Below are 27,143 nucleotides of genomic sequence, written 5' to 3'. Positions count from 1 at the left end.
AATACACTGACAGTGTATTCCCGTATACCCGATATATACCCCCGATACCCGTTCCAACAGTGTGCCCCCCCACCTTCACCCCAGAAATACACTGCAAGTCCCCTAGCAATAGAATTGGGGCTATATACACCCACTATTTTTGCTACTGCCATATAGTGCCATTGTCTGACTGGGAATTCAAAGAATATATTGCGGTTACATATCACTTCAATTCCAGGGAGAAGCTTGTCAGTGTAACGTGGCACTGACGGGCTCAATCGCCGCAACCCAGCTTTCCCAGGATCCTGAATGGAACACACTGACAGTGTATTCCCGTATACCCCATATATACACCCCAAATCCCCGTTCTAACGGTGTGCCCCCCCACCTTCACCTCAGAAATACCCTGCAAGTCCCCTAGCAATAGAATTGGGGCTATATACACCCACAATTTTTGCTACTGGTATATAGTGCCATTGTCTCACTGGGAATTCAAAGAATATATTGGGGTTACGTGCACCCACAATTTTTGCTACTGGTATATAGTGCCATTGTCTCACTGGGAATTCAAAGAATATATTGGGGTTATGTGCACCCACAATTTTTGCTACTGGTATATAGTGCCATTGTCTGACTGGGAATTCAAAGAATATATTGGGGTTATGTGCACCCACAATTTTTGCTACTGCTATATAGTGCCAGTTTCTGACTGGTAATTCAAAGAATATATTGGGGTTACGTGCACCCACAATTTTTGCTACTGGTATATAGTGCCATTGTCTGACTGGGAATTCAAAGAATATATTGGGGTTACGTGCACCCACAATTTTTGCTACTGGTATATAGTGCCATTGTCTCACTGGGAATTCAAAGAATATATTGGGGTTACAAATACCCTCATTTCTTGCTACTGCCATATAGTGCCAGTTTCTGACTGGGAATTCAAAGAATATATTGGGGTTACGTGCACCCACAATTTTTGCTACTGCTATATAGTGCCATTGTCTGACTGGGAATTCAAAGAATATATTGGGGTTACGTGCACCCACAATTTTTGCTGCTGGTATATAGTGCCAGTTTCTGACTGGGAATTCAAAGAATATATTGGGGTTACGTGCACCCACAATTTTTGCTGCTGGTATATAGTGCCAGTTTCTGACTGGGAATTCAAAGAATATATTGGGGTTACGTGCACCCACAATTTTTGCTACTGCTATATAGTGCCATTGTCTGACTGGGAATTCAAAGAATATATTGGGGTTACGTGCACCCACAATTTTTGCTACTGGTATATAGTGCCATTGTCTCACTGGGAATTCAAAGAATATATTGGGGTTACATGCACCCACAATTTTTGCTACTGGTATATAGTGCCATTGTCTGACTGGGAATTCAAAGAATATATTGGGGTTATGTGCACCCACAATTTTTGCTACTGCTATATAGTGCCAGTTTCTGACTGGTAATTCAAAGAATATATTGGGGTTACGTGCACCCACAATTTTTGCTACTGGTATATAGTGCCAGTTTCTGACTGGTAATTGAAAGAATATATTGGGGTTACGTGCACCCACAATTTTTGCTACTGGTATATAGTGCCATTGTCTCACTGGGAATTCAAAGAATATATTGGGGTTACGTGCACCCACAATTTTTGCTACTGGTATATAGTGCCATTGTCTGACTGGGAATTCAAAGAATATATTGGGGTTATGTGCACCCACAATTTTTGCTACTGGTATATAGTGCCATTGTCTGACTGGGAATTCAAAGAATATATTGGGGTTATGTGCACCCACAATTTTTGCTACTGCTATATAGTGCCAGTTTCTGACTGGTAATTCAAAGAATATATTGGGGTTACGTGCACCCACAATTTTTGCTACTGGTATATAGTGCCATTGTCTCACTGGGAATTCAAAGAATATATTGGGGTTACGTGCACCCACAATTTTTGCTACTGGTATATAGTGCCATTGTCTGACTGGGAATTCAAAGAATATATTGGGGTTATGTGCACCCACAATTTTTGCTACTGCTATATAGTGCCAGTTTCTGACTGGGAATTCAAAGAATATATTGGGGTTACGTGCACCCACAATTTTTGCTACTGGTATATAGTGCCATTGTCTCACTGGGAATTCAAAGAATATATTGGGGTTACGTGCACCCACAATTTTTGCTACTGGTATATAGTGCCATTGTCTCAGTGGGAATTCAAAGAATATATTGGGGTTACGTGCACCCACAATTTTTGCTACTGGTATATAGTGCCATTGTCTGACTGGGAATTCAAAGAATATATTGGGGTTATGTGCACCCACAATTTTTGCTACTGGTATATAGTGCCATTGTCTCACTGGGAATTCAAAGAATATATTGGGGTTACAAATACCCTCATTTCTTGCTACTGCCATATAGTGGCAGTTTCTGACTGGGAATTCAAAGAATATATTGGGGTTACGTGCACCCACAATTTTTGCTACTGGTATATAGTGCCAGTTTCTGAGTGGAAATTCCCCAAATAATTTGGGGATTCATTCACCCTACATCTCAGGCTCTTGCCATATTCACCCAGGTTGTCAGTGCTGCACCAGCTCGTTCCCAGACAGCTCGGCCCGAAAAACACGTTACCTATATAGAGGATTTGGACAATGAAGACAACATGTTCTAAATCTAATGTCTACACCTTCTCCAGAATTAAAATAAAGGCAGCGTTTAACTTTCAAATAGCACTGCACAAAGGAAGATCTTATCAGCTTGTCTCATGACATGCTACTAAAAAGTGTCATTTGTGTATCTTAATGTAAATATAGTTGTATAAGCTTTTTGGGTTTTAGGCACTGCCAAGTTATTTATTACCACCCGCTCCCTTATAATGATGATGACGCCAAAGTCACTGTGGGTGTTCAGAGCTCACAGCTTTGGTTGACATTTGTCTTGCTCCCTGTCGGTACCAGCTGTCTTTTTGGATACCGTAAAGTTATGTTGACTTTATTAACAGCTATAGAAGCTTTAGCCAGGTTGTGACGGTGTGTAACCCTAACAACACTAAGTGGGATACACATTAATAGTCAGTCTATGTACGCTAAACGTATCACTGAAGTAATTTTTTTTCCCTCTCCCCTAATATAAGAAAGGAACAGACATTAGACCTAGACCGGGGTTCGAGGCTTGTAAAAATCCAGTATTATTTGTTCTTCATGATGTGAAATATGTGTTGAAAAGCAACCCAAGATGAAGTCAGCCATGTGTGCCAGTGTGTTACTTGGCATGCCTTTGCTGGCCCCAACTGTAAGGGTCACTCTCCATTTCCTCCATTTTCCACTCCCCTTCACACCATTTGTGGTGAAGCAATGGGATGCACTGAAGTGCACCCTCTAGCCTCGTGTGGGACAGGGACATCAGATGCCACTCCAACCCCCTCGTCTTCCTCCGCCAGCCAACGGTGCGAAGATGAGAGGAGTGTGCTCTGAATGTTTTCTGCCTAGCAGAGGCTAGTTCTCACTTACGAAAATAGCCCCACTTTGACCTGTATATCAGGCACAATGGTGTAGTTTTCAAAGAAACATGGCACCAACAAGTTGGAAAACGTGGGCCATGCGTGGACCGTGTTTGAGTCTGGCAAGCTCCAGATCTGCTACCAGGTTCCAGCCATTATCACAGGCGCAAAAATGCCAGGCCCCAGGTGTAGCAGGGGAAAAAAAATGCCATCTCAGCCAGGATGGCATCCCTGACCTTGGAGGCACTGTGCTGTCTGTCCCCCAAGCTGATCAGTTTCAGCACGGCCTGCTGACATCTCCCCATGCCAGTGTTACAGTGTTTGCCGCTAGTAGCTGGGGTGGAGGTTGCAGCTTCGTAGGGTTTCAGTCTACTCCTGCCATGAATTTTGGCCTGGGAGAGGAGATAGGCCACCCCAGTTTGCACCCGGGGACCAGACTCCACCACATTCACCCTGCCTGTCATTAAAGATAAGCACTGCAGCATCCCTGACCACAGGCGCTTGTCCATGTGTCGGTGGTCAAATGGACCTTGCAGCAAAGCGCAGAGCTCTGGGCCCGACTGATGTTATGGGACACATGCAGGCGCAAGGCAGGGACAGCACACCAAGAGAAGTAGTAACGGCTAGGCCCAGCATAGGGAGGTGCCCCAGCTGCCATCTGCTGACGGAAGGCCTGGGTCTCCAGAAGCATAAACAAACACCAACATCTCCAGGGCCAGCAGTTTATCGATGAGGCTGTTAAAGGCTTGGGCATGGGGGTGGGTTGTGTTGTACTTCTGCCTGCAATGAAAAGCTTGGGAAATGTGGAGTGGCTGGGAAGAGGCGCATGATGGTGCAGGCCAAAAGGGTGAACTCCCCAATGTGTCAGAGATAGGAGTGTAGGTGTCCTTGCATCATATACTTGCAACATATTTGGCTTTGGAAGTTAATTTTGTGCCAAAAAGTGGTTAAGACAGCGATCCCTCAGCTACTCCCGTTACACTGTCTAGTGAAGTAACCATCTGTGGAAGTGGACCACCACTTGTAAGATCCCAAAGGAAGCAGGCAAGAGATGTGCAGTGCAGGAAAAAAGATGAGAAAATAAGTGTAGGCTGTAGAGCACAGAGGGATCGGAGAGGACAGAGCTGGTGTCGGCCAGGTATTCCCACAACATGCGCCTATACTTGTCCCTCCTGGTGACACTAGGCCCCTGAGTGGCAGTAATTTGTCCAGGGGGGCCATTAACATGTTCCAGACCTAGGAATAAGTCTTCCAACAGGGTAGAGTTTTGCATGCCTTTGCTTCTACCCACTGTTTTTGCTGCTTAGCTTCCCTCCACATCTACACTGCTTTCACCCCTAAACATCATCCCAGTTTATGCCTTTGCTTCTACCCTGTTTTTTTTGTTGAATTAGCTTCCCTCCACATCTACACTGCTTTAGCCCCTAAACATCACCCCAGTTTATGCCTTTGCTTCTACCCTGTTTTTTTTGTTGAATTAGCTTCCCTCCACATCTACACTGCTTTAGCCCCTAAACATCACCCCAGTTTATGCCTTTGCTTCTACCCTGTTTTTTTTTGTTGAATTAGCTTCCCTCCACATCTACACTGCTTTAGCCCCTAAACATCACCCCAGTTTATGCCTTTGCTTCTACCCAGGTTTTTTGTTGATTTAGCTTCCCTCTACATCTACACTGCTTTAGCCCCTAGACATCACCCCTGTCCATGTGGGGTCGGTGGCCTCGTCATCCACCAACTCCTCTTCCAATTGCGCACTGGCCCATTACTGCAAACCGCACATGACCACAGCTTGCCCTGATGGCAACTGTGTCTCATGATCCCCACTTAGGTCCAGACAAGTCGGTGGCGGGTCCAAAACCCCAAAATTGGAAGGAAATGGCGGATGCTGCAGTATTTCTAACACCTGTTCCTGGTGCTCGGGCCTGGTCTGTGTTGTACCCTGCACCCTGCTTAACGCAGCTGCCATATCCGAAGTTGTGCTGAGCGCATGCTAATGTTTCGTGTCCAGTGCAATGGATGGGATGGGATTTCACATAAGTCTGCCACCCATGGCCACTCATGGTTGAGCAACTGAGGGATTTGACTTTGACGAACCCGAGGGTTTTGGAGTTGGAACTACATCAAAGGTCTGTGCTGCTCACACACTCTGCTCAACACATGATATGTTTAGTGCCAGCAGTGTGGAGACGTCGCACAACAGCCATTGTTCCAGCAGGTACAGGCGTTGTAGGAGTGCATAGAGGCTAGCAGCGGCAACTATAGACTTTAAAAACTATCCGCACAAGCGCCACACTTTCACCAGTAGCTCAGGAACATTGGGGTACCTTTATAAAATGATTAGCAGCAATGAGTTAAAAACGTGGCCCAGGCATGGAATATGTTGCAGGCTGCCAAGCTACAGAGCCGATCCCAGGTTACGGCCATTATCACACATGACAACATGCCTGGGCCCAGGTGCAGTGGCAAAAACCACATTGCCGTCTCATCGAGGATGGCATGACTCACTTTGTAGGCAGTGTGCTGTCTGGCCCCCAAGCTGATGAGCTTCAGCACTGACGTCTCCCCACACCAGTGTTACAGCGTTTCCAGCTCGTAGCTGGGGTCAATTTAACAGCGGAGGAGGGTGGTGTTTCAGCCCTCCTCCCAGGAATGTTGTGTGGGGAGACAAGTCAGGCCACCACATTTTGCGACCCGGTCCACGCCTCAACTACATTCAACCACTGTGCCAAAATTGAAAGGTAGCGTCCCTGTCCGCATGCACTTGTCCATTCGTAACTGGTCACGTGGAACTTTAGGGCTAAGCGCTGAATTTAGGGACCACCTCATGTTTGGGGGAAAGTGCTGGTGTGGACGGCACAGTGCGGTGGCGCAGTAGACACTCTGCCCAAAAAGGGCAGAGTGTCCCCCAGCCGGGATTCCAACATCTCCTGGGCCAGATTTCTTGAGATGAGGCCGTTGAAGCCTTGGGCATGTGGGTGGGTTGCGCTGTACTTTAGCATGAAATGAAAGGCTTGGGAGATGGGGAGTTGCTGGGAAGAGGCGCATGATGGCGCGGGCAAAAGAAGAAATGGCAGGAAAAGGTGAGGATGAGGGTGAACTCCCCAAAGTGTCAGAGGCAGATGTGGAGGTGTCCTGGCTGCTGGTCTGGACTGCAGCGCCAGCCCTGTCAACAGTGGGAGAGGCAGTGGCCGCCAGGCCAAACGACGATTATCCTGTGCTTGCTCTCACCCACTGAGCCCAGGGCTTGCCTTCCAAATGATGGCACCCGCAAGAGGTGGTGAGATTCCTCTCTGCAGATCTCCAACCCATCTTGGACTTGCAAATTGCACTAAATTTGTCATGTAACTGACATGTATATGATGAGTCTATCCATTGTCTGTTCATTTTGGTGAAAGTCAGCCTGTCAGCTGACAGACAGCTGTGCTTGTCAGTGATGATGCCACCGGCTGCTTGTACCCCCAGTTTTTGCTGCTTAGCTTGCCTCCACATCCACACTGCTTTTGCCCCTAGACATCACCCCAGTCCATGCCTTAGCTTGTACCCCCAGTTTTTTCTGCTCAGCTTGCCTCCACATCCACACTGCTTTTGTCCCTAGACATCATCCCTATCCATGCCTCTGCCCCTAGCCATAACTCTGCAACCCCTGGAAACTCATGGTGCAGAAACTTTGGGAGCTGACTTTGAGGAACCCTTGGGTTTTGTAGATGGAACTCCATCAAAGGTCTGTGCAGCTCACACACCCTGCTCAAGATATGGTATTGTAGGGTTTCAGCGTGTGTGAATGACGGACAACAGCCTGTGTTTGGACAGATGTAGGCCTTGCTAGAGTGTTTTTAGGCTAGCAGCGACTCCTGTACACTTGCAAAAGTGGGCGCACAAGCGCGCATTTTCAACAGTAGCTTCGGTACATTTGGGTATGTTTTCAAAAAACTTTGCACCACTAGGTTAGACGTGGGCCAAACATGGAACGTGTTGGAGGCTGGCAAGCTCCAGAGCCGCTACCAGGTTCCAGCCATTATCACAGGCGTAAAAATGCCAGGCCCCAGGTGTAGCAGGGAAAAAAAAATGCCATCTCAGCCAGGATGGCATCCCTGACCTCGGAGGCACTGTGCTGTCTGTCCCCCAAGCTGATGAGCTTCAGCACCGCCTGCTGACGTCTCCCCACACCAGTGTTTTAGCGTTTGCCGATAGTAACTGGGGTGGAGGTTGCAGCGTCGTAGGGTTTCAGTCTACTCCTGCCATGAATTTTGGCCTGGGAGAGGAGATAGGGTACCTCAGTTTGCACCCCGGGACCAGACTCCACCACATTCACCCTGCCTGTCCTTAAAGATAAGCAGCATCCCTGACCAGGGTGGTCAAGTGTCGGTGGTCAAGTGGACCTTGCAGCAAAGCGCGGAACTAAGGGCCCACCTGATGTTGAGTGACACGTGCTGGTGCAAGGCGGGGACGCCACACCGGAAGAAGTTGTGACGGCTAGGGACGGCATAGTGAGGTGCCACAGTTGCCATCAGGTCCGGGAAGGCGGGAGTTTCAACAAGCCGGAACGCCAACCTCTCCTGGGCCAGCAGTTTAGCGATGTTGGTGTTCTAGGCTTGCGTGGGTGGGTGGTTAGCGGTGTATTTCTGCCGGCGCTCCAATGTCTGAGAGATGGTGGGTTGTTGTAAAGAAGCGCCTGATGGTGCCTTTGATGGTGCAGGAGAAGGAGATAAGACAGAAACAGGGGAGGATGAGGGAGAAGTCAACAAAGTGGCGGAGGCAGATGAAGTGATGTCCTGGCTCGTCCTCTGGAGTGCATCGCCAGCACTGTGAGCAGAGGCAGTGGCATGAACGGCGGGCGACGTTTGTCCTGCCGTTGCTGCCTGCCACTGATTCCATTGCTTGGATTCCAAATAACGGTGCATTGAAGTGGTGGACAGGTTGCTCTTCTCAGGGCCCCTACTTGATTTCGAGAGGCAAATTGTGTAGACGACACTATATCTGTCCTCGGCGCATTCCTTGAAAAAACTCTACACCTTCAAGAAATGTGCCCTCGATGGGGGAGTTTTTCTGGGATGGGTACAAAAGGGAACATCTTCGGACATTCCGGGTCTGGCCTGGCTTCGGCAAAGCAGCTGACCTCTGCCTCTGGACATGTCTCTGCCTCTAGCTACCCTTTTTGGTGCTGCACCTGCCTCAACATCCACACTACTTTCCCAGCTTGACATCCGCCTTTTCCAGGTGGGGTCGGTGTCCTCGTCGTCCACCACCTCCTCTTCCAACTCCTGTCTCGCCTCCTCCTCCTGCACAATGCGCATGTCAACTGGCTGCCCTGACAGCAACTGCGTCTCATCGTCGTCGATGAGGGTGGGTTGCTGGTCATCCGCCACCAAATCGACCGGAGATGGAATGGAGGAGACTCTAGTGTTTGAGCATCTGGACACAGATACTCGTCTGTTAGGTCTGTGGAATCGCGAAATGGAGGGGCAGGTTGCGGTACAGTCAAAGGAAGGGAGAACAGCTCTGGGGAGCAGGGACAGTTGGGGTTATTGTTCTGGGAAGATTGGGAATTTTTGGTGGAAGGAGGACAAGACTGTTGGGTAAGAGGAGGTAGAGGCTGACTGGCTGGTGGACAATGTGCTTTAAGCGTTATCCGACAGCCATTGCAAGACCTGTTCCTGGTTCTCGGGCCTACTAATCTTTGTACCATTCAGCCTAGTTAATGTGGAACTTTTGTGCAAAGCGCAGAACTTAGGGCCCGCCTGATGTTAAGGGACACACGCTGGTACAAGGCTCAACTCACCCTAAGTGCCAAAAACACTGCTGGTGCAAGGCTCTACTCATGCCAAGGGCCTCAATCTCTGCTGGTAGCTCAGCTTAAGGTCCTGTAACTTTGTTTGGAAGGGCTCATGTTAAGGGCTAGAAAAGTGAATTTTGGAAGGTCTGACCACATCACACACACACACACACACACACTCAAAATGACAGTTAAGGGTGAGGGCTTTTGGATTTCCCATTGTCTATTCCATCCGTGGTTGTCATGGGGAACGTGATTTAAAGGGGTGGTTGTTACTGTTTGTTGAGCTTAAATTGGGGTTTGTGTCCATCCATTTGGGGAGTAAAGAAGGTTTCCAGGTATTTCCCACTTTGATAGAGGTTTTTTTGAATGTGGAAAGTGTGTAGTTGTTAGGCTGTGATGTTGGGGTAATAGAGGGTCTTTGGTGTGTTAGATGCCCCCAGACATGCTTCCCCTGCTGTCCCAGTGTCATTCCAGAGGTGTTGGCATCATTTCCTGGGGTGTCATAGTGGACTTGGTGACCCTCCAGACACGGATTTGGGTTTCCCCCTTAACGAGTATATGTTCCCCATAGACTATAATGGGGTTCGAAACCCGTTCGAACACACGAACATTGAGCGGCTGTTCGAATCGAATTTCGAACCTCGAACATTTTAGTGTTCGCTCATCTCTACTCCTAACAGCTTGGTGAAAACATCTGAGATGGCAGGCGGTTTATCAAAATGATCCTTCTACTTCTCTTAGTATAATGATGCACCTATCTCTAAAGGTCTGTCAAATGGGCAAAATGTCTTTGAGTGCATTGTAGAGGCATGTCTACCAGTCAACCATCTCTAGCAAGAGGTACACTACCCAAAAGAGGCATGTCTACCAGTCAACCATATCTCACAAGAGGTGCATTACCCAAAAGTAGCCATCTGAGATATATATATTTTTTTTATAGGGCAGCACTTTTTACATCATCTTGTGGCAAGTCATAGTGTGTAATTTGGCCTCACTTGTAATAATTTACACATCTAGTGAAGGTTTTTCAGAAATTGACATTTTCTAGTTTTATTTTTAATATATTTTTTTTATTCTTCACCAATACCCTCCTTCAAATTTGCGTCAACCATTGCCGCTTTAAACTTGCCTTCAGTTTCCTACATTCACATTGATCTGGTGTAGGCTACAAACAACATATTAAGTTTAAAGGGCTTGCCCAAACTTACACAATGTTCACACTAGCATCACCTAGAGGCAGACTGCTAAAACAGCGGTTACAAACCGAGTCTGGCAGACTTCATTGACCATAATAATAGGTTCCATCGGATGTCCATCGTTTTTAAACTGTAATTCGCCAAGAACAAAAGTCCTCCGTACAGGACCTTTTTCTCCACCAATTTGGAGGACACTGCGATAGAGTCTCCAATGGAGACTCAGGTGCAGATGTGAATGTCATCTTAGACAAAAGCTTTTGGTCCAACTCTTACTCCAAAGATCATAAGGGTAGTCATCGACATCTCTTTCATCTTGTCCAGTCTTATAGTATGTAAATCCTAATTCTGCCAGTGAATAGTTTTGGCCATAGAGATTTCAGTTGATTGGCCAATAGCGGTGATCCCAGAGTTATACATGTTATTTCAAGGATATGGGGGTGTAAAGGTACAAGACACTTTTCTGAAAGGAAATATGATTTGAGAACTAAACGTCCATACTGGCGGACCTTTGTTTATATCAGTGGCCGAATGGACTGCCAACCCACATAGATATTAGAATCCAGAAGATCCCAGTAAAATCTGCCATATTCAATGTGTACAGGTACTTATTTTACGGATTGAATATAAAATTGATCTTCACATCACATGAGAATTATTTCTCTCAAGAAACTGGAGGCTAAATAATTGACAGCATCAGGAATGTCAGCTCCAACAGTTTATATACGGAATGACTTATCTAAGTATTTATAGCAAGAAAGTGGAAAAGTGGAAGATGTGTCATGTTTGGCCAGCATCTAAGATGCGACATGTCACAAAGTCTGTATTGAAAGTATAATAGCTAGGATTATTCTCTTATATGACGTGGGTGTCAGAGGAATCAGTAGGCCCAGATTATACTTTCGACATATCTGACAGTGGTCACGGTCATAAGACATAGCACTCTGGAGGTAATTACTATGATGCTCTGAATATTGTTTTAACATGATATATATAAATATATTTATAGAGAGAAGGTGACAGGCAGAGTGCTGGAGTCACGGTACATTTCCCCCAGAATCCTGGTCCAGTGTGGGTCTGGAATAGGCCTCAGCCCTAGGTGTGGGTCCTAGGCTCGTTACTGGGCCATAAAAGACTGCAGAGCCTAGGAGAGCTGAGTTTTTGTGAGACCAGACTGGGACTTGTTGTGCCTTGTTTGATTATGTGGCCGGAAGTAAGCCACATGTACAGTTAACCTTATTCTGTTTTAGTTAGAGCTCGGACGAGCAGGAGTTTTGTTTTGCCTTTTGCCTGAAGTTAAGGCTGTATTTTATTTTGCTTATTTTTGTACCTGGCCTAAAGGTTTATTTATTTTGGCTTTTTTCTAAATAAACCTGTTTGTGTGTCCCTGTCTCTGACGGGTTGGGTCCACAGCATTGCTGTTCTGAGCTACCTTCCCCCCAAAAAATAAATAAATAAATAAATAAATAAATAAATAAAATAAATGAATAAACATATAGATAGATAGATAGATAGATAGATAGATAGATAGATAGATATTTATATTAACTGGAATGCACCTAAAAAGTAGGCAAAAATTTGCCTCAGCTTGGCACATTTTTGATGTTTGGTCCATGATGGTCCTCTTGGTCCTCCTGCACCCTGCTTTTGTAGACAGTAGGCAGAACAAGGAGGGAATCAAGGCAGATCTGGTCTGTCAGATTTAGATTGATTAGACTTCAGTTGCCACCTATTAAGAAGCAAGAATCTTTCAATATTCTTCATTTATCTTTTGCATGTTATGGAAGAAATTACAACTAACTTCAGATATGCCAGTCTGAATAAAGTTACCCCAGTATTTTCTCCTAGAACCACCACTAAAACACTGATGATTTGTGGCAGAATTTTTGAGTAAAAAGTAGTCAAATCTTGACAGGACTCCTAGGAGAAACTCTGAGAGTCCAGATAACCCCACCGACACAGGTTTAATGACAGACTTCTCCATATATATACTGCTGCCCAAACTGTCAATCATCCGGTGTGGGCAGGGTAAGCAGGACTCTCACCGTCTCTCCTAGGAGTCCTGCGTGTATTTTTATTCAGAAATTCTGCTCCAGATGGTATAAACCTATATCCCAGAAATCAGGTTACCTCCCACTGTCATGTCCGGCTCAGACAGGGCAGCAGAAATCACCTGACAGATTTGCTTTCTTTTACCAAGAAACAATAGCGCAATTCAGAAGAACCTGCATCCATTTGTAACATCTATAACCATTGTAACATGCATATAATGGAACTACAAAACTAGCAATTTCTCATTCTCTTTACAACCAGAGTGATGCAGTAATAACCCTGCAGTGCAGACGTCAGTGGAATAAAGGCTCCATGTCAATGTGCTGGTAGACATTTCATGCTGTCATAGCCTATAGACACTATATTGTATGGCAACCATTAGCTCTACAAGTACAATGAAGTTGTCTCCAGCCTTAAACCTCAGGTCATGACGCAAATTCCTTTCTCTAATATATTCATTAACTCTGCAAAATGTCTGATTTATAGATTAGCGAAGCTTCTATACGATCCATTACATTGTTGACTGGCTGTATCTATTGGTTTTTACGGATACTTTCCTTTGCCGTATTCTTCAGCTCTGTGACCATATGTTATCCCAATGCTAATGATCATGTATGCCTGTCACTGTAAGGTTAGGAGGGCATAGTGTACCCTGTGTGTTCTCCGCGCTCCTATTTCTATAGCCACGCTCTTAATAATTGTCTTTCTTTTGTCTTGCACAGGATTGCAGAAGAGGATTCCCCAGCTTGTCTCGGAAGACAATGACGTAGCCCTTCTGCCAAACACTTGTGTTTGCTTGCTCTTTCTATTGCCTATGCCCCCTCCTCTTTCCCCCCAAACACTGATGTAGTTCTAGCTTTTGCCCAACACATTGTTCAATAGTAATTGCTTTTCCTTCTGCGGTCGTCCTTTGTCACCCTGTATGTTAAGAAGTGAACTAAAATATATCGTAATGGTTTTGCATTATATATATATATACTTGTACATGAGATGTATTACTTTGTTTGACTTTTACGGATGAACGTCTTGCAATAAAGTCAGCTTACATTATTCCGAACAGATTTCTATTTTTTGCTCACTGGACCATGTGATGGTTGGCAATAATATATGTGATATGTCTGCAGTCCACAGGGATGTCTGCTGTGACTGTGTATAATATGGGTGCATTGGTATGTGAACGTCAGTGCACAAGGGTATGAATGGGGTACAATGGATGCATGCGGAAAAATGAATGAGGCAGAGAGGGGGAGAATGAGTGTAAGGAATGACGCAGTAGAGGGGGGGAGGTCACTGTATGACTCTCATTAACCCATTGTTTGCCACTTAAGGCATGCAGTGTGGCATGCTAGAGAATCTCCAGCGCTTAAAGGGTGGCAGAAAGGAATCTTGTTTTTGCACCCAATGCCTTTAAGAAATAGTCTTTTTGCTGTATGTATGACGAATATTTTGTAAGTATTGTGTATACAGATTAAAGCATTATCTGCTGTAGCGTGCAGCAGCGCCGTGAAAGGGGTTAATGTTTTTCTCCATAGCTTTCTTCATTATTTCGGTAGCAGTTCTGGATTTCCTTTTTTAAATTCTCACTCTTTCTATCTGTCCATCCCTCTCTCCCCTTATGTATTTATAGCTCTCTCTCTCCCTCACTCCCACTCACTCCCCCTCTCTCCACCTTCTCAGCCCCTGATTGGTTTGCAACCTGTGTGCCACTGACAGACAAATTCTTGATACGGAGAGATGGAGACAGAGGGATAAGGAAACTGAACAGGTTAAAAGAGGGGGCAAAGGAGTAGAAATTGTAACGGAGAAAAAGAGGCAGCAGCACCTGAGCTCCGCACTTGTACCTGTGAGACTGACCTGTCCAAGTCACCATAAGCAGCAAGCAACACCTACATCTACTCTACCTGTAGAAACGTACCGTGCCTGCATGTATAGAGTGCCATACAGCTGATCAGAGCAGAGTGCTAGGACAGGTAGGTACCTACATCTACTCTACCTATCTAAATGTACCATGCCTGCATGTATATAGTGCCATACAGCTGATCAGAGCAGTGCTAGGACAGGTAGGTACCTACATCTACTCTACCTATAGAAATGTACCGTGCCTGCATGTGTAGAGTGCCATACAGCTGATCAGAGCAGACAGGTAGGTACCTACATCTACTCTACCTATAGAAATATACCATCCCTGCATGTATATAGTGCCATACAGCTGATCAGAGCAGAGTACTAGGACAGGTAGGTACCTACATCTACTCTACCTATAGAAATGTACCATGCCTGCATGTGTAGAGTGCCATACAGCTGATTAGAGCAGAGTACTGGGACAGGTAGGTACCTACATCTACTCTACCTATAGAAATATACCATGCCTGCATGTATATAGTGCCATACAGCTGATCAGAGCAGTGCTAGGACAGGTAGGTACCTACATCTACTCTACCTATAGAAATATACCATGCCTGCATGTATATAGTGCCATACAGCTGATCAGAGCAGTGCTAGGACAGGTAGGTACTTACAACCTGCACTGGGGAAGATTTACCTGCCAGCGGTGCTCAATGTATAAGATTGTACAAGGGAACACCTGAGAATGATGGCAAATAATTCTGTAAACTGTATTCTATCTGTATCTGATATATACTCTATGGTGTTTATATGTATACCTATTCCATTCTCCACTATACATCTGCATTGTTAAGTCTAGGGCTAGCTATCACATCTATGTCTTTTTATTGCTATATCCTCTTGTAACTTGTATTACTGCGTATCATTGTCTTTCAAAATAGATTTTGTCGCACCCTTTACTTGCACTATGTCATTTGGTTATAGCATCTAGCTATGTGTTATTTGTCTGCATTTACGGTATACGTCTTTATTAGAAACTTAATCTATGCATCAATCTCAAGTCCCCTTCATGTCTTAATCTTGTACCTCTCGCACCAGTGTCTCTGACAGTCTGTAATAACTGTGTATAGGCTTGCATATGGATGATGAAGTTTAACATGAACCTCTGTGTTTTACTACTAAGCCCCCTGTGTATTTCACTGGTTTACGTACATTGCTCAATGCGTCACCAAGTAACTCTCTTAGTCACTGCCCTTGGTTTTTCTATATGTGTATATAGTCTCTTTCCGTGCTTTTAACCTTCCGCCCGTAGCGATAGCTATTGTGTGTGTTTGCCAGGTTTATATCACCTTGTCCATCTCTATGCACTCGTACAAGTACATTACATCAGGTTCTGCCACATGAAGTCTAGAAGAGTTAATCCAAGTCAGGAAGTTAATTATCAGTGTCCGGTCACAAGGCGACACAGACCACAGGACACAGCCATGCATGTGATCTTACCGATAAAAACAGATTATTAACCCTTTCAGCATGGCGCCACGTCATCAGGGCTGAAAGGTGTAATATATATATATTAGTTTTAATTGCCAAAGGGGATTGAATAGATGAAAATATTTTAAAAAATTGCACAGCACAGTCATTTATATAGTCAGAAGTGATTTCAATATATAAGAAAAGTTCTTTAATCCATGATCAATGGGATTTGGTAGTTGGATGACCTGGATTATTGGATGAAGTAGAAGAAATTTACTGCTTCTCGTCTCGTGACACATTCAAGTGCTGTATTATCAGATTTGGCATGCTATCCAATACCAAGCTAGAGGTATTTTTCCTGTGTTAGCTGCTGTGACCTAGAGATTGGGTAGTCCACATGTTATTATGATAATTTTATTCCATTTTTACCTTACGGCAGAAACACTTCTATTACATCCCTTTCCCCTCACGTATGGGAGATCTTCTGTCACTTTAGATTGAAAGGAGGATTGGATCACATAGCAGGAAAGAGGAGGAATATTTTCTATGGAACGTTTCCCCTATTACTTGAGTCACTCGAGTCACTAATCCCTCTTTTCCTATAAAGAGGCAGACCGGAGGGCTCATTTCCTATATATGAAGTACACATGAGGACCTAATCGTAAAAATCACTGTGATCCACTGATCTGGCCTGGAAACAGTTGGCGGCCATATCGTCTATAATAGCTTGCGCCTTTGAATACCACTCTTTAATTATTTACCAGTGAAATACACAAGGCCTTGATGCAACTTCTAACATCATCTCTATAGCAACCAACACAACCCAAGAGGATAGCCATATTTCAGGTGTTAAAGTTGGGCCCATTGAGCTGTCATATGTCATTTAGTGGATGGGCAGCTTATGTTAACCCTTTCTTTACAAAGGAACATAAAAACTTTCACTCCCTACGACAAAGTCATAAGTCATCATTTAGATTTAATATAAAAAGTAAACCCCAATAGCCAGTCTAAAGCTGGACAATAAGTTCAGTAGTTGTCCACTATTCCCACCGACCCCCATACACATGCATTCTCTCTTAGATGAGAGTTCATGTATCCTCAATAGGGAGAGGGGACTAAGCTGCTTCTATAGATCTCTGGCAGTCTATTTCTCTTGAGAACAAAAACATCAGTCATGTTGAAGTCCAACATACCCAATGCCTCGTATCTGCTGTTGGGGGGAGTCAAGAGACTCTCAAAGACATTAGATGGTTTGCTGATCCTCCTGAAATTGAATGATCAGTGTTAATGTAGCTGGCAGCTACATCCCAACTCAACCAAGGTGGGGACTGGTGAGAGGGGAGAAAATTAACAGTTCTTCTTTTGCAGTAAGTCTGTACATTAATTATAGTCACAAAATTGGTAAAGAAAAATCTGCATAGCTTTGTCCTGTTACTGGTATGGTATCATTTCATCTGAAGTGGAAAGGGGAACTCTACCTCTAGTCCACAAAGATATGACAAAAATACAGTTGGTAGTCAACGTGAGCTAAGACCCTCAAAGGCGATAAAGCATCTCTGACTAGCATGGAAAGGATTTATTACAAGTGTCTCGGGAACTTTCATCTAAAAGTGGGAGTTCCAGCTGAGAAAGTGACATGGGGGTTATTATTTTTGGCACTTCTGTGTGATTTGTTTTATAATAGCCCGTCCAATATATTCCTTTATCTTAAAGAGTATCTGTCACTCTTCTGACATGTCTCTTTTCATAGACTCTTGTACAGTTCCCCTCGCTATAATAATTCTGGAGAACCTCTTCTTATAATTCTGTGTTGTGCCGCTTCCTTGATATTTCCACTACAAATTTCTGAATTCCCCTTGTCAAAGAGATGAGTCCCTACTGCCTGTCCTTATTGGACAGTGTAAGATTGAGTAAGGACACCCCCCTGGTAACACCCAGTTGTCAATTTATTCATGTATTTTTAGGATGAGGAATAATAGAGAAATGATACATTGTCAAGAACTTAGAAAAGATGCCACAGAATTGTTAATTCAATGGGAACACAACTATTTAAGAAAACAGACATTTCAGAAGATTTGATAATTCTTCTTTACCAAAATATCTATAATAGTATTGGTGAATTTAAGGCTTTCCATTTATATTCCAATATAGACTGCATGCTGGGCTGGCATCTGTCTATAAGGCCCACAGGACTTGGCGAGCCCATAGTGATCCTGGTGAAAGTGGACAATACTAGTGAAACCAAAGATTAATTATTTACCCAAGGTCAGACATACACATGGAGTTGGCCTTGGTCACAGTGTTACATGCAAATACTTTTATGGGATGTAGGATTATATTGTACCAGATGATTTATTATTTATGTACTTATTCATTTATCACAAGTAAATTTTGAAATAAATAACATTCTTTCTTTGTTTTCTTGTCAGAGCCTAGATCTCCCAGTGAAACTTTGGGCCTGGCAAAAAGACCACTATAGAAACATGACTTGAATGAAGCAATGTATTCGCTTGATACCAAAATTTTACATGGAAAAACCTTCAACTAAGAATCAGTTTCTATTCCATTTATTTTACCAGGTAGTTTGTTAAAAAAAATCCATTCATAACGAGAAAAAATGTTACTAAATTTACGTTTCTAAGAAAAAATAAGACACCTAATTCCAACCAAAGAGAAAAATACGGGACTAGACAACATAAAAGATCACTCTAAAGAAGATAAGTAAGACAACTACCAGAAGCCTTGTTCTAATTTCTATATATTTTTAGTTAAAAAATAAATAAATTCCTATATTGAAGAAAAAATGAAGTGGCAGTTGGTATCAAAATATGTAAATATTTCTCAAAGATTCAGAGAGCTATTAACTTCCATAAGATGCTAGGAGCATTCTATTAGAAGGACCATGTTCTGATCTCCTGGCAAAGATGACACCAACATCTCCTACCAGCCTCTTTTCAAGTTCTTATATTGACATTAACACAACACTGTATGCCAATGTCTCGTCTACACCAAATGTGGCTGCTCCAGGACTACTCATCCCTTTAGTGTACTTAGTTGTTTGTGCAGTAGGGTTGTGGGGTAACACCTTAGTGATATACTTGGCATGGAGAAGTCCTGCTGGCCAGAATTCAGTCACAGCTCTTTATATTTTAAATTTGGCATTGGCTGATGATCTTTTTATGTTGGGCCTTCCTTTTCTGGCTGCCCAAAGTGCCCTGTCCTATTGGCCCTTCGGCTCTCCTGTCTGCACGATAGTAATGACTTTGGATGCAGTAAACCAATTTACCAGCATTTTCTGCCTAACAGTGCTCAGCATGGACAGATACTTAGCTGTCGTTCGTCCTATACAGTCCGCAAAGTGGAGAAGACCAAAGGTGGCAAAATGTATCAATGTCACAGTATGGATACTCTCCTTTTTGGTTGTGCTCCCAGTAGTTTTCTTTGCTGGAGTTCCAAAGGAATCTGGTATGTGTCATATTGCTTGGCCTGAGCCACAACAAGCATGGAGGACTGGTTTTATTTTGTATACTGCTGCACTTGGATTTTTCTGCCCATTGCTTGTTATCTGTATCTGCCACATCCTCATTGTGGCCCAGCTAAGATCATCTGGTAATCGAGTTAGAGTGGCTCCAGCTCGACGCCAGGGACCCGAACGTAAAGTTACCAAGATGGTTGCCCTTGCAGTGACTGCCTTCATACTATGTTGGCTACCATTTTATGCTTTAAACATAATCAATCTCCTGTGGCCTCTGCCTGCAGGTCCAAGACTGTATGGACTTTACTCTTTTGTTGTGGCCCTTTCCTATGCTAATAGCTGTCTGAATCCCATTATTTATGCCCTACTTGCTCGTCCATTCCAGCGTGGACTACGACGTGTCCTCTGCAGGACCTCTGTGAGGGTAGCAGATGGAGTTTTGAGTGGAGGAGACAACAGAGCACAAGGAGAGTTGAGTAGGGTTAGTGGCATCTCGGAAGAAAGGAAAAGTCCAAAAGTGATTAGTGTGGGTGAAAATGGACAGATAGCTGCAAGTGAAGAACCACTACAGCAAGAAGTTGGTCCTTCTTCACAAAATGCTCTCCCTGAGGAACTAGGCGCTTCTGAAAAAGAAAACATGTTAGGTATCAGTTATTTGTAAAAATCTACTCTGGACAATTCATGTTTCTCTAAATCTGAAGTGGAAAAAAGCAATTTCCATAGTCCTCAAATGTTACATGACCTACTGTACCAGTTACAATCACTTTGTCTTTTTGGGAAAGGTAATTTTAACTCAAGACTGCAGAAAGGAAATTTAGAATTTTAATTCGGTCATTGTATCAGCAAAAGTTGGAAAATTCAATTTGGGATTAATTTCCAAAGTTTATTCTTAAATGCCAGACTGGTCTGTGCAAACCATCTCGGAATATAATCCCTTTTATCTTCTTAAGCATTTGACAGGATGTTCAAGTACGGTATTTGAAGTGAAGGGATGAAAAGGATTGAGAAGCGACAAAATGAGAAGATTAAGCTCTCAAATTTCTTACGTCATGTTAAATTTATAGCAAGTCTTAGATTGTTACCTCTGCGGGCCAGAGATGTATAGAGCCAAAGAACTTTCATGTGCAATGCTATACTATCGTATTATTCTTATCTACAACAAACATTTCTATTTCGAGAGAATACCAAGGATCAATATGCCAAAATATGACTTTTCTATATTTCATGCTGCATTTGTAAAGGTAATGAGCAAAAAAATAATGTGTCCTGAATTTATGCTACAGAAGGCGACAGAAAAAAGGTTGTTTATTAGCAGAACGCTCCAGTTCCATTCACACTTGTCTCCTCTCTGTCTTTTTATCCTGTGTTTTTTCCACTTGTAATTTCGCACTGACTGTCGGTAGAATATTCCGAACAATGAAATTCACTGTAAAAACCAGAAAGTTGTCATTAATTAAAAAGTTTGCCAAGCTATGACATGCATGTATTTTTCTCACGATGATGGACTGGGGTGACAAAGATCAATTATTATTTTATAACCCATCAAAAAGAATCCGGTCCTATTTTTGTTCACCGCAGAAAATGTTGCTGAAATTTATGAGTTAGTAGCAAAACAGGATGGAATTTCTGAGTGGCGCAAAAATGCAATCTGTCAATATAAGGACCCGTGACATTTCCCTTTGGCCTTGAGCAGCCAGTATTTTTCCTTGAGGCTGGAAAAGTAAATATCTCTTTTCAATCCCAGACAAATAGGTTATAGTGTTCTAATCTGATTTTAATAATTATCAGACTCCATTCTATACAAGCAAATGAGAATTTATTAAAATATTCCAGTTCAAATCCTTTTCCATGTAGCTGACCATCAATGCATTAAGTATGCAAATATTGATACAAGCACAAAAGCTAAGGAGGAATAAAGGGGAAGGAAGAATGAGTGTGATATGGAGATGGTCAGTTTAAAGGAAACTTGACACATGTGGCAGAAGGACCTTTGTGGCCCCGGATGCAGGATCCAGGGCCTGGTAGAAACTACAACCACTGCAACCCCTATAGCTACACCCTTGTGAGTTAAAGGGGTTGTTTGAGATTATAAAAATGGTCTGTTGAATTTTCAGAAATGGTGCCAAACTTATCCACAGTATTGCTGCTTTACCCCATTGACGTAAAGGGAGTAAACTTGCAAAACTAGACCCAGATATGGGGATAACTTCCATCCTTAAGGAGAGACCACCTTTTCAGGTGTGTGGAAACTTATACAGCCATAGTTGCTCCACTGCAAGGGAACATGGGAAGAATATGCAAACCTGTCTCCCAAGATGTAAACAGGGAGACAGTGCCTCTAGAGGGCGGCATAACAGAGGCACTGTCTCCCTATTTACATCTTGGGAGACAGATTTGCATATTCCTCCCATAGACCCAGATAGCCGGTCTGATGTTGGATGATAAATCTGGCATACCTTTACACTGTCTAACTAACTTTCTACCTAATTTTCCACCTTTTTATTGGCCTACTTTGTAATTAAATTTTTCTCAATACAAGTTTGGCACCCCTTTTTGTAAGAATCCACACCTACATGTCTAGCAAGTCATTAGCCCAAACTAGATGTGCAAAGATGTGCCACATTGTGCCAAGTAAATCTAGGCCAGTATGTAAAGAGATTGGAAAAAGAAGCAGAGCTTTATTTCTTATTTTAGAAAACCTAGTTTAATCATAAAAACAGCGTTCACTTTAACCCCTTAGCGACCCTTGACGTAACTGTACGTCATGGGTCGCATGGGGATGTATGGAGCGAGCTCACACGCTGAGCTCGCTCCATACATGGCAGATGCCGGCTGTATAATACAGCCAGGACCTGCCACTAACAGCAGCGGTCGGTGCCCGAGCCGATCGCTGCTGTTAACCCTTTACACACTGCGGTCAAACGTGACCGCAGTGTGTAAACGGCGCCGGCGGCATGGGCGCCGCCATGTTTCCCCGATCGCCGCCCTCCTGAACGTCACAAGAGGGCGGTGATCAGTTGCTATGACAGCCGGAAGCCTATTGAAGGCTTCCAGGCTTGTCTCTGCACGAGATCTATTAGATGATGCCAGAGGCCAGAGGCATCGTCTAATAGAAGTGCTGCGATTTTCCTATTCACTGCAATACTGTAGTATTGCAGTGAATAGTATGAGCGATCAGACTCCCTAGGTTTCAAGGTACCTAAGGGGTCTGATCATAAATGTAACAGAAGAAAAAAAAAAGTTTTTAAAAGTATTAAAAAAATAAAAAAAATATAAAAGTTCAAATCACCCCCCTTTCCCCAGATCAGCTATAAAAGTAATTAAAGAACATTAAACATAAACATATTAGGTATCCCTGCGCTCCAAAATGCCTGAACTATTAGAATATTAAAACATTTATCCCGTACTGCGAACGGCGTAGCGGCAAAAAAAATAAAAACAGCCAAAAAGCGTTTTTTTCAACACTTTGCCTCCTATAAAAAATTGAATAAAAAGTGATCAAACCATCGGATCTTTCCCCAAATGGTATCAATAGAAACGTCATCTTGTCCCGCATAAAAAGACACCACAACCAGCTCCATACATGGAAATATGAAAAAGTTACAGGTGTTAGAACATGATGACACAATTTTTTTTCTATTTTGCAAAGTTTATCATTTTTTTAAAAGTATCAAAACATTTCAAATACTATATAAATTTGGTATCACCGCGTTTGTACTGACACGTAGAACACAGGTAACATGTCATTTGTACCAAACAGTGAATGCTGTAAAAATTAAACCCATAAGAAAATGGCGCAAATGCATTTTTTCTCCAATTGCGCCTCATTCTGAATTTTTTTCCAGCTTCCCAGTACATTGCACAGCATATTGAATGGTGCCATTACAAAGTACAATTTGTCCCGCAAACAATAAGCTATCATGTGACTCTGTGAACTGAAAAATGAAAAAGTTATGGCTCTTGAAATGTGAGGAGGGAAAAACGAAAATGCGAAACCAAAAAATGGCCTGGTCCTTAAGGGGTTAAGCTAGAAGGGAAAGTGTTAAAACAATATGATAATGAGGTCATCAACTAGAATTGTACAAAACCCATCTGCAGGTTGTGGGATCTTCCAGTCAAAATATATTTAATTCCCCTGCTTTAGGGGAATTAAACTTACCTTCCTTCCTCCAGTGGTTGATCAGAACCAGCCCCCAACCCCTGGGTCACCCCTCCACTGATTTCATAGGTAACCAATTACTATTTACTAGAACACAGGTAATTAATTATTGGATTGGGGGAGTGACCAAGGGTTGGAGGCTGGTTAGAATACCAAGATCCAGAATGAAGAAACCACTGGATGAAGAAAGGTAAATGTAACTCCCCAGACAATCCCTTTCATGTTCTTATTCATTGCTGCCCTATGGGTATCCCTCAACATTGATTGTCTAAAATTTAATACAACTGGTTGAAAAATTTACATAAAAGTCATTGTGAACTTGATATGTCCAACTCTATAATGTCCTAAATGAAAACGGTTGCAAAATTAAAACTTTATTCTGTATTATCCTGCTTATAAATGCCAGTTGTCCACCTTGCCATGAGAGACAACACATGTGGCTGTAAGATGTCCTGCACATGTCAATGAGCTGTTAGTGTCCCTGGTATTGCTACTAGGGGTGACTGTTTTATGAGATGATTCCCCAGATCATAACATCAGCAGTTGGAATACTATGTCACTCCACAGGATTGAAGAGCTCGCCACATGGCCACCATACTCAAACTCCAACATTGCCGGATCCGTGTCATAACCAGGATTCATCACTACAGACAATATGGTTCCAATCTATAAAAGGTTTATCATGCATTACAGCACTGCAAACAAAGGCAACAATGACTGGCTGTTAATGGCAGAACATGTAATGAGTTCCATGACACCAAATGTCCTTCTGGTAAGCACCTGGAAATGGTCTGGGCAGAGACAGGAGCGTGTAATGAAGGTGCCACCTGTGTCGGCATGGTGGATAAGCTTGTTGGAGCAGCAACAGATCCTCTCTACTGCTGGGTCCGCTGGAGCCTGTTTGCCATGCATGTAACCATTGCTCCAAATACCTTCTAATGGATAGGTCAGAATAGCCTAGATAGTGGGAAATTCATTGAAACAATGATCCAGCTTATCTCAATGGAATGATGTGTCCTTCTCAAAGTCTGTGGCCTGTGAAATGTCTCTGAAGGTATGTGTGGTACCAAGAGCTACACTACCCAAAAGTAGCCTCTGAGAGACTTATTATGGGGCAGTAGGGAAAGCTCTTTTATGCCCTCTTGTGGCAATACCCAGTTCCACATCAAATAAGAGAAATGTTTATTAATTCATAAATATTACATATAGAACATTAAAAACACAGAGACACAGTATGAGCAGATGGTAACAAAGATCATGACAAAGAATAAACTCACAGGTAAATGCTGGGATACAATTCCCCACAATAAATATGTAATAAATGCAGTACAATTCATGGATGAATACTATAAAAAGAGAAGAGAAAAAGAAAATACAATTTTCCCTATAATAGGCAGGATATGCATCCTAAAGTTATATAATCACAACCTTAGGGGAAGACAACTCCCAAACGGTGACAAAGAATATTAAATATGCATAAAACAATACCAAGGGATACATAGGAATACTTGGTATACTAGTGCATATATGAATAAAACATCCCCTTGGGCATATCAGCAGCCAATGTCTCCAGTAGTGTCATATAGTGGGAAGATTTTCCTCTGTATTGTAACACAACTTTTTCACAAGACCTGTTTTGTTTTTTTTTAATTATTTTTAACTGACTCAAATGTGCTAATACAGATTTTGTATATATTTGTCCATATACTGGGTCTCATATCTATGTATACAACTTGCCCTAGTGTGCTTCTTACCATACAGTGGAAAGAGACACGCCAAGACGCAGGTTTCACTGTATAGATGTCATCAGGAGGATAACAAATAAGTAAAAGCTCCAGGTATATATAACAGAAATAATGAAAACCAGATATGATTCACTTGTAACAATGGCAAAAGATGACGCATCAACCCCATGATGATTGCCGCTGCACCCAAGAGGCGCAACAATGAACACCATGGTGCATAGACTCAGTGCCAACACACCTGCCCATGTAGAGCACGATGATTCTGCATGCCCGCCACCACAGAGCACCAGACCACATGGGCGCAATGAAGTCAACACACCCACAAAACAGGGGTGGGGAGTTGCCCACTGCAATGGAATCCCAGCGTATATATAGTTATGTGGTTTTTGGAAGGCCTTGTTCTATATTTGAGGTAATTATAGATAGCATATCATTTATATACCTATCAAGTTTTGCAGAAATCCAAAATGTCTATCTGGGTGAGTTGTTTCTTTTGGCAATGGGTGTATGGTATGCCATTTAGCACGCACATTACTACTCAAGGACTTCAATGCACACATACTAGTTCAATATATCTGTGGACACAGTGCTACCTCCATCCTAAAGCGGTGACTGGCAGGCCACAATGGTCTCTCACCACATAAAATATACTACTAACCTAAATGGCCCAGGGAACCTCAAGCTACACCTCTGCACGCTGGACACATAGCAGCCCGTCATTCACAAAGGGGAAGAGCGTTGTCCTCATGAATACACTGGACACATAAACTACTGTTTGTGTCTAGTTTATTCTTGGTTTCATTGACCACTATGAGTATGGACCCGTAACTTTTTTACACTGACCTTACATAGATGCATTTCATGTGCCAACATGGCTGCAAGTAGTAGTCACTCTATCACATGCAAATGCCAAATGAGGTATCTGGAGTCTTACTAGTAAAGACATGGAGAGGGAATTTCCAGATTGGGTATGGAGGTGAAACCATTTATTACCAACCCAAAAGTCGGGGGGAAATGTATTAGGGTAAGTTCAGACGGGTTTTTTGGTCTGGAACCTGAGAGGGAGGCAGCCTCAGGTTCCGGACCAAAAACCGGATAGCCGCGATTCAAAGCCGGTGCACTCTGCTCCGGATTAGGCCCAGTGAATGGGCCTAGTCCGGAGGAGGGGAGTGTCTTCAGGCCAAATCGTGAGGTTTCATATCTATGGTCTCTACGGTCTGGGTCTCATATCTATATTTACAACTTGCCCTAGTAAAGACACTTACAATGCTGACTTCACATAGGGCAAAATATTAAACTGACAGTTACAATGTAATATTGGGGCCCCACGTGGCGTAGACACTGCGGTTTGGCCCTGGCAAGATGCTGCGGCAAAAATGCAGTATTTACCAATTCTAGCGGATCTCATCCACACATTGCAGAAAAATATGTGCAGTGTACAAGCTGAAATTTCCAAAAAAAGTTGTGGTTTTGGAAATTGCAGCATGTCAACTATACCTACGGAATTGTTGGTGGTTTCTCTACAGGTATAATGAAAGCAGAAAGACCGTAGAGGAAACCTGTGAAGAGCACTCCGGGAAAAACGTGTAGCATTGTCGCCGCAGTTTTCCAACAGCTCTTTTTTGTTGCAGTCTGCTATGCAGGGCATCAGTCTAAATGAGTTTTATTGTAATTCATGACATTTGACCTTCAAAATATATATTAGTAACCCAGCACAATGAAATAAGTGACGTCCCTGCACTAGGGTTACAGGACCCAGGAGGATCATATAGCTTGGCTATAACTGTCCCTGTACAGTCACCATCTTTACTCGAGATAAAATTCATTCAAGTCCAGCATAAGAAATGAATCCCACCAATCTCTTTGACTTGAGTTAGGATCTGTGAGTAAGAAATAGGGGTCAATGTGTAGCCTTTAGAGGGATCTTCGGGGCTATTGATGGCC

At 43.2% G+C, this 27,143-nt stretch overlaps 2 protein-coding genes across 2 annotated transcripts in view; both read left to right on the top strand.

Moving 5' to 3' along the window:
- RAC2 (Rac family small GTPase 2) overlaps window positions 1-13,552 on the top strand; it is a 68,847-nt gene extending 55,295 nt beyond the window's left edge. Inside the window, exon 7 of the mRNA XM_075286889.1 lies at window positions 13,225-13,552. The gene's annotated coding sequence lies outside the window, so the exon portion shown is untranslated. The remainder of the gene's footprint in view (window positions 1-13,224) is intronic.
- A 4,867-nt stretch (window positions 13,553-18,419) lies between these two features.
- On the top strand, window positions 18,420-21,167 carry SSTR3 (somatostatin receptor 3). The gene has a single exon (XM_075286269.1). It carries the CDS (start codon window positions 18,745-18,747, stop codon window positions 19,954-19,956), a length of 1,212 nt encoding a protein of 403 aa, XP_075142370.1. The 5' UTR covers window positions 18,420-18,744; the 3' UTR covers window positions 19,957-21,167.
- Window positions 21,168-27,143: the final 5,976 nt, after the last annotated feature.

The sequence above is a fragment of the Leptodactylus fuscus genome, chromosome 9 (genome assembly GCF_031893055.1).
Source record: "Leptodactylus fuscus isolate aLepFus1 chromosome 9, aLepFus1.hap2, whole genome shotgun sequence".
In the NCBI taxonomy this organism is placed as follows: domain Eukaryota; kingdom Metazoa; phylum Chordata; class Amphibia; order Anura; family Leptodactylidae; genus Leptodactylus; species Leptodactylus fuscus.
This window is presented reverse-complemented; position numbering and strand designations above follow the sequence as displayed.

Bases quoted from the DNA above. Each gene is read 5' to 3' on its own strand.
- SSTR3 (XM_075286269.1), top strand. From the start codon at position 18,745: ATGACACCAACATCTCCTACCAGCCTCTTTTCAAGTTCTTATATTGAC.